This window comes from Triticum dicoccoides, chromosome 2B, assembly GCF_002162155.2.
Source record: "Triticum dicoccoides isolate Atlit2015 ecotype Zavitan chromosome 2B, WEW_v2.0, whole genome shotgun sequence".
Taxonomy (NCBI): Eukaryota; Viridiplantae; Streptophyta; class Magnoliopsida; order Poales; family Poaceae; genus Triticum; species Triticum dicoccoides.
In genome coordinates this window covers 98,193,494-98,202,268 of record NC_041383.1, presented here as the reverse complement: position 1 = coordinate 98,202,268, position 8,775 = coordinate 98,193,494, and the positions used below count along the sequence as shown (strand labels likewise).

The following is an 8,775-nucleotide window of genomic DNA, read 5'->3' as shown; positions in this document are numbered from 1 at the left end:
TCAATATCCACGGCATTTTTTGGATTCACAAACATGTGTCAAAACAATGGGTTTTTCAAAGGATGGCGTTGCCGGGTTTTTCCTAACCAATTTTTTGTTTGGGAGCGAACTACAACAAACGATATTCTCGGCAGAGGGAAGGAACTAGGGGGTAGGGGGAGGGGGAAGGAGCTTTATTTGGGCTGGCCCGGTGCATGGTATAGTGTCAATATGACGCACAAGGCGAAGAATACGATGAAATACTATTTGGCACTTGAGCGCCATTTATAACTGTTTTCGTACGCAGCCCTTACGGCACAGCTCTTCCTTTCTCCTAACTGGCCGACCCATGTTTTTCTTTTCCCCTCACAGATTTTGAGAATGTGCTAGAAGATTCTCTTTGGCTATTGGGGTTTAGTTTTCTCTATTTTTTTAACAGATTTTGTTCAATATTTTGTTTTTTTAATCATTTTTTTCATGAAATTATATTTTTAAATTTCCTGGATATTTTTGAAAATCACAAAAAAGATTTAGAATCGCAAAGTTTTTCTCAGTTCATGATTGTTTTTAATCCATGAATATTATCAAAATTCCTGAACTTTTTAAAATCCATGAACCTTTTTCCAAGTTTGTGGACTTTTTTCAAATCCATAAGCTTTTTTCAAATCCGTGAACATTTTCAGAATCTGCGAACTTTTTTAAATTTAGCAAAATAAATGAAGCCAGTGATTTTTTTTTCAAAGTCAACAGTCAAGTGGTCAATGGTCGACAGGTTCGTGAGATAACACGTTTTGAAAAAATGAATCTACAAAAAGAAAACACAAACAAACCCACCCATGCCTCCCGTTCATGGGGAGAAATCCCAACAAATCTCTTGGGGAGGTGTGAGTGCCGCTTGTTGCAACCAGACGAGGTATAAGTGGCCTTTGAAAGGGGCACTCCTTAACTCTATCAGGCCAGTTCGGTAGCTGAATCTTTTCTAAACGGGACATCAGAGTTATACATATGTGCATGTCTCCAGGATCCAAAGAACTTCTAACCTATATCTATGTGGTACTCCCATGCCAAGCTGTCAAAATCATCTTTTAAACAAATGAATCCAGATTGTTTGCTGCACAAAACAAAGATGGAAACTGTACCTGAAGAGCATGCCTGAGTGCCCTTGCAGTTCATGAAGATGAAGTTCATGCTACTGTCGGTTACTTCCTAACACCAAGTCCAGCCCTGTCCACAACAAAATCGGCAATCAAGTACTTGTTGCCAGGTAATAATGGGTTTGCCGACAGAAGATGAACTGCACCGTCGATCAGTCATATCCTGCCACTCTTGCTCGTGTGCCTCGCTCGTACCCAGCGACCAACATGGCACAAATCAAGCAAATAAGCTTTACAAAAAGGATCATCAGGTCGCTCCATGTCACCATCTAGCTAGCAGCCTACCACATTCAGGACGCCTTGGAACTACTACTCCGGTCCCTCGTCTCCTCGCACCTCGGCTACCCGGCCCCTGCAGACTCCGCAGGCCCAGCCCCAGCCCCAGCCCCAGCGCCTCCTTCTGGCCCCACCACGACCCGCCTCCGCGCCATTGTTGTCGAGCAAGGGGTTTGGGGCTTGGGCGGCAGATGAGAGGACGGGTCGTTGCACACCTCCAGGGCCAGCTTCTCCTGCTTCAGGCACCGGCACAGTGTCCCCCGCTCCCTGGGGTGTGCCTGCATTGCAAAAGGATACACCATTGAATGAACACAAGTTGTTCATTATTTTCAGTTGTCTGACGTCTTCACTGAACATACGGGTTCTCCCTTCTTTTTTTGGCCAAAATGGTGCATCAGGATTTGTGATTGGGATATGGGAACGGTGTGCTGTATATTGCTTTCGTATGATTATTGCTCCTCACCGATTGGGAAGGGAAACAAGATGGGAGGCATAAATCCTACTTGGAAAGATTACCGATGTGCGTGCGCATTCTATCATGGTACAGATAACTAATAGCTGCAATGTGCATACACATTGGTACTTGCCTGCACTGCACAAGGTCACGCCTCCGGAGCCAGCTTCTCGTGGTTCAAGCGTCCGCACAGCGTCCCCCGCTTCCCGGACATCAGCATGGGGTGTGGCTGCATTGCACAAGGATACATCATTAAATAGAGCTATTGCTAATTTTTGTTTGTCTGACATCTTCACTTGATGTTGCAAACTAGAACTAAACTAAAACTAAGCTTACTCTCTTTTATGTTGTGCAACTACTAGTCTGTAGCTAGGTTATATATGAAGTGACCTTCAGATTAGAAATGGTTGTCTGACCTTCGACGACGAAAGAGGGGGGCGGAGCTCGGGCAGCCGCTGCAACAACAGGTCCTTGCACACCGCCAGGGTCAGCTTCTCGTAGTTTAGGCACCAGCACATAATCCCCTGCTCCCTGGGCATCAGCGCAGACGCGGCGTGCGCCTGCATGCACAAGGATACACCATTAAGTGGAGCTATTGTTGTTTTTTGGTTGTCTGAAATTTCCACTTCAATGCTGCACACTACTAAAGCTGAACTTACTCTCTTTTATGGTGCACAACTATTAGTCTGTAGCTAGGTTATATATGAAGTGACCTTCAGATGAGAATGGTTAGATGTTACTTGAAAAGCCTAGTAATGTGATTGAGAATTAAGAAAGTTGCGGGCGACTTATGAAGAGAGAACCCGATATCAAGTCCAGCAATCAAGTACTCACAAAATCCAACCAAGTTCTGTAAACATTTCTTGTTACTGATATTAGTACAGTCAAGCTCAATCATGCTGCAAACAAGGAAATTTTGTAGTGATTGTCAATTTGTGTGTTTCCATGCTTCAAAGGAAGGGCGTGGATGAGAGGGAAATTAAAGACAGGAGCACATACATAAAGGAGAGGAAGATGATTAAAGCAGGAAAAAAACAGTGGCACATAGAAAGGACCGATGGCAATCCAACAGAAGAGTCCTAGGTTCCATTGCAACAGTACGCAAAACAAAGACGATATCCTGGTTGTAAAATGAACAGAGTTCAATAGAGGGATCGATTTGACAGACTTATTGCAGCATGAATCACATATGAGTCGAGCTCGAGCGAGTTGGAGTTGGCTCAGCTCAACTCATATGAAAATTCGAGCGAGCTCAAACTGAGTGAAGATCATGACCGAGTTGTAAAACATGACTCGTGCTCAGCTTGTAACGATCTCGAGTCGATCTCGAGCTAGTTTCGAGCTAAATGAGAAGGTAAAAAATATAAATCTATGGATGAAAAACAAAAACATTAAGGTGAATATGCTGGGAACCTTTGCCGAAAATATAGGATATTTAACACATAGTCAACCACATGCCATAATTAGGCCTAAATCTTCTCCGCACTTAATTAAGTTTCCATTTTCGTTCGTAAATAAAATGGAGAAAAATTATGGAAAACATATTTGGTAATAAATTATCTTATTTCCATTTAATATATGACATGATCATTTAAGGTAATTATATTCTATCGAGCTATCGAGCTAAAATCGAGCGAGCCAACATTGGCTCAAGATCGGCTCGTTTCTTGATCGAGCTACATAAAGTGTTCAAACTCAGCTCGTTTCTTTTCGAGTCGATCTCGATTCGAGTCAAAAAGCGAGTCGATCTCGAGCGGCTCACGAGCCTCGAGCTTTCCTTGCAGCCCTACTGCCAACAGGGGAAAATGTAGGTTACATCTGTATGCAGGAAACAAAGTTTGCTTTTTGACAGGCATGGCAGCAGAAAGTACCGCTGTAAATCACTATTGGTGAATTTAATTTTGTGTGGAACCTTAGCAACTTACTATAGATGAAATAAAGTGCCTCAACTTGCGGAGCTGCAACTCGAGATAGATGTCGCAGAGGAGATATACATAGGTGTGAACTGAAACAAGTTGGGATTTGACGGAAATACAAAAAATTGTGCAGAAAAGGATGCCTAAATTCAGAAGAATAGTTCTCTGAGACAAGTGCATTAATTCAGACACCAAACTTCAGTAGGTTATAGATTGACTTGATGACTTTGGAAAGATCTTCATTTATGCAGGCTAGGATGAAAGGATATGGCCGAGTGACAAGGTTTTCAGATGTAATGGAGAAAAACAGAACAATGCATGTTGCAGAAAGGGTTGAAGGCATGGCAAAGGCATTGCTTAATCTATATCTATACATAACACAAGTACTACACAATACATTTGTCCATCATTAGCAACCCATGATAGTACGACCAATCTCAGTTCAGTTGCTTTGCAAAATTCTTGCTGGAAAATATGCATTATAAGGCACACAAAAAATATCGTCATCGTTCATATGCACATAATAAAATAATACCATTTGATTTATCTTGCAAAATATTTTTTAATTCAATATTTTATTTAAATTTACTATCAGGAATGATCAAAATTTCATACCAGAGACCAAATAAGACTTTTGTACCTCAGATAAATTTTCATATGAAATCAATATTACTGAAATAAATTTGTAGGTGTAATGGCGACCAAATAAGAACTAGTGGACATGATAAGTCTTGGCTGGCTGGACTAAAAGTTTCTAAGGTGAATTGGTAGAGACGTCCTAATTTAGACTTGTACTGATCCATTAGCTTGGCCATAAAAATCAATAGAGTTGCTATAATCTGGTGTTCTTCACAACTTCGTGATAACACTAAAATGTTACTCCTAGTTCGCAAGATCATTGTTTTTCACTTGTATAATTACCTTAAAATGGCAAACAGAACAGACGAACAAGTAAATAACAATTAGCTTGATCAGCTTTTGCACAAGCACAAAAAAGGCAACACTCACTAAACCGTGTAATAGCTATGATCACGCTAATGAGCTGGCAAGTATCAAACAAGCTGTGTGAGAGTGATAACCATGAACGGAAGGATGTAACTGGGATGCGGCAGAAAGTTTACCACTTGACACTGTCGGTGATGATAATAACGACGGCGGGAGGTTGCAATATGCGTGTGACGGTTTGGGAAATGTGGCACACACCCTGTCAAGCTGGAATGTGTCAACGTCCTGCGTGGAACAATCTCGCTTGACTGAGCTTCCGCCATGATATAGGAGCAAGTGCCTCCCCACTGCACCTGTGAGCAAGGACCCAGAATCCAGCGAGAATGTCTTGTCCATCTGCCACTGGGTGGAGCTCCCACCATTGTTTCGCCAAACAGTATAAGTAACGGGAGACGTGCTGCGCTTAAGCACAAACAGCAGAGTTGTGCCTTGCCCTGCCTCCAGGATGGTCACATCATCAGCCGGATTTCTTTCACAGGGCGGGTGGTCAGCCACGGACAGCTCCATCCTGCGGATGTCAAGCACCAGCAATTTTTCAGTGGAGCCTGAAATCCAGTAGAAACAGCCATGGGCGTAATGGCGCCTCATGAAGATAAACAGTGTCGATAACACGAAGCCAGGTGACATCTCGCTCCAAGTCGGTGATGGGACGGTTCGCCATTGCCCTGTGCCGGAAGAGAAGACAGCGATCACCGGCTTGTTTTGGAGCAGCACCATCCAGATCACCCTGAATGATGGCTCCTCCGTAGCAGCTGCCTCCTCCTCGTCGTCGTAGCCGGAAGGGACGAGGAATGAGTCGGCATAGCACGACCCTTGTGCGCCCACGACAGAAGCGGCTAGGTCATCGGGGATCCGAGGAAGCAAGAGGTACTGCCGGTGCAAGGGGTCGCACACAGCCATTTCCTTGAAGAGAGGTCCGAACACCTCACCGGCGTAGAGGCGGCGGGGTCTGTCGAGGAGCACGCGGCCGTCACGGACTTCCCGCACGAACCAGCGCCGGGACGGGGAGGGGAGGAAGCCGAAGGAGAAGTCGGCGGCGCTGGCGACGGCCCTGGCCGCGGGCGCGGAGGGGTGAGGCGGGACGGCGGGGTGGAAGCGGTGCCGCTCGGGGTCGAGGAAGCCGAGGAGCGGCGGGGGGTGGAGCTTGCGGAAGCGCCGGGGGAAGGAGCGGTCGGCGATTAGGCGGCGGAAGGAGACGCAGGCAGCCGAGGCGCGGATGAGGTCGGCTGCGGTGGGGAAGCGGAGGAGGATTTCCACCAGGAGCTCGTCGGGGATCTCCGGCAAGGCCATTCTCTGGCCGCTCTCGCCGTCGGTGGGGGCGGCGGCAGCGGCAGCGGCTGTGTGTGTGCTGCTTCCTTTCCGAGGGGAATGTGTGTAGTGCTAGACAACTGTGTGCGTAGTGCTTTTTTTTTCTTAGACAAACTGTTGGGCTCCGACAGAAAGGACTTTGGGCTGTTGGGCCACGTTGTTGCGTGCCCCAGGGGCTTGTACAAAATATCCATTCTCAAAACAAAAATCACACAATTGTGTTGTCCGTTGTCATGCTGCAATGGTGCAATTGTGTTGTCCTCACGCCTCTGACGCTCCCGCAAGAGGAATAGCACAATAATGTGTGTTCATGCGATTTTTTTAGGCATTTTGAAGCGGTTTTGAGAATTGAGAGCTTCTATGGACCGGTATAGACTATTTTCTACTAGAAATTTCCGCATGATCTTGTGTGTGTGTGTGTGTGTGTGTGTGTGTGTGTGTGTGTGTGTGTGTGTGTGTGTGTGTGTGTGTTCTCTATATCAGTTTTGTCTGTTTTTTTCTTCACTTTTCAAATATATGCGATAATTTTTAAATACAGGTTAAACATTTTTTATATGCAGATTGAACACTTTTCAGATACATGTTAAACATTTCTTCAAAACACTATGAGCCTTTATCTGAAATACACGTTGAAAATTTGTAAAATGCACAATGAACATATTTTAATACACAGAAATTATTTTCAAACAAAAGTTAAACATTTTTTTCGTAAAACTTGTGAACATTCCTTAAGGGTGTATGAATATTTATACAAATGACACAGTATTTTAATATGGTTTAAAATTTTAAAAATCCCTAATATCATTTTGCATTTTATGAACTTTTGTTAACATGTCAGGAAACATATTTTAAAAGCGTGATTTTTTTAAATGTCATGAATAAGTTCTTAAATGATACGAACAATTTTTACAAATTACGCAAACAATTTTTAAATTTCCATGAACGTATTTTTAAAAATTGTTAACCCTTTTTAAATGGCACAAAGATTATTTTTTTTACCAAAGTGAGAAACGTATTTTGAAATGTGTGAACATATTTTAATGCGATGAATTCTTTTTGAATTATATGAAAAAAATTTAGAACGAACTTACATGAATAGAATTTTACATTAAATGAACAGAAAAATGCACGTTAAAGTTTTAAAATTTGAAGTAAATATACTTTTAAATATAGTTCTAATTTTTTTCTAATATACATAAAGTAAAAAAAGGAAGCATCTTCGTAACCGCTAGCAAGCGAGGGTTGAGCAGAGCAAATGCGTGTTAGGCTGGCCCATTTAGGGAGGCGCTTGAGGTGATGCTAGCGTACGTCTCACAATTAGAGAGATCTAGGGGCTCCCTGAAACCCTCATGTCCCGATATAATCCCAATAAAAAGCACCGCGGTATCTGGCTGTCTTCCACCAAACGGCCCTCGATGTCGAAACTCTTGCTAAACCACCAACACTAACGATCGTTCCTAGTAAAAATGGTTCAAAACAGCTCAGCTTGAGCAATGCCAAGCCTTAAAGTTGGGATTTGCATCTACAAATAAAATAGCTAAAAACCATATAAATTTTTTGCCACCCTTTTAAGAAGAAAAAACATGCTACCTGTAATAAATCTACCACGGTCTAATTACTATAGTCTGAATAATAAAATTGTCATGTTGCCTATAATAAAACTACCATGGTCTAATTAAATAAATTGTCATGGTCTAAATAATAAAATTGGCAGGCTACATAAAATAAACTACCATGGTCTAATTAATAAAATCACCATGGCATAACAAGTGTCGACCTAGCATTTCATATCCTGGTTGGTTTGATTAGGCTTCTAATAGGCCTTGTCTCTCTTTTTTCGCCCAAAAGCATGACTCTACACTCTAAGGTAGAGTGGAGAGTAAGGATTGGGACACGTCACTGAATACATTTTTGTCTTTTTGAAATGGCGTATGCGGCCACTGCATCAAACATGCACACAACCAAAGCTGAATACCAATGCTAATTGGAAATACACTATTTGGCACTTAACCGGAGTATGCGGCCACAACCAAAGTGGATTGTATCGGATGGTTGCTTTGTAATACAAAGCGGGGGGAAACCCTTTTTTCTTATAGCTTTTTCTTAGAAGAAGCCTAGTTATAGCTGTTTCCGCACGCAGCGCTCACACCACAACTCTTTCTTTGTTTGTTCTAAGAGCATCTCTAGCATGCTCCTTAAAACTCACGAAACTGTAAAATAACCGCTAGTTTACAATTTTAGACAAGAAAAGCGATCGGAATAGAACCCGTAAACGACTCCGACCTTAAATTTTTTTAAGGGGTGCGAAAAACATCCTGACCAAACCCCTGAAAATAAGAATTTTGAAGACAACCTTGATACGTCTCCAACGTATCTATAATTTTTATTGTTCCATGCTATTATATTATCTATCTTGGATATTTTATATGCATTTATATGCTATTTTATATGATTTTTTAGACTAACCTATTAACCTAGAGCCCAGTGCCAGCTTCTGTTTTTTTTAGTTTCGCAGAAAAGGAATATCAAACGGAGTCCAAATGAGCTGAAAATTTACAGTGATTTTTTATGGACCAGAAGAAGCCCCCGAAGCAAAAGAGTTGGGCCAGAAGAGCCATGAGGCCTCCACAAGGGTGGAGGGCGCTCCCTGCCCCCTGGGCGCGCCCTCCGTCCTTGTGGTTGA

The 8,775-nt window shown here is 42.8% G+C and overlaps 1 protein-coding gene across 1 annotated transcript; it reads right to left on the bottom strand.

Annotated features, from left to right (window-relative positions):
- Nucleotides 1–978: 978 nt before the first annotated feature.
- On the bottom strand, nucleotides 979–6,083 carry LOC119367248. Its single transcript, XM_037632817.1, has 4 exons — nucleotides 4,901–6,083; nucleotides 2,280–2,423; nucleotides 1,997–2,092; nucleotides 979–1,687 (listed from the first exon to the last, which is right to left on the bottom strand). Exons 1-4 carry the CDS (start codon nucleotides 6,072–6,074, stop codon nucleotides 1,443–1,445), a joined length of 1,659 nt encoding a protein of 552 aa, XP_037488714.1. The 5' UTR covers nucleotides 6,075–6,083; the 3' UTR covers nucleotides 979–1,442.
- Between the last annotated feature and the right edge of the window lie 2,692 nt (nucleotides 6,084–8,775).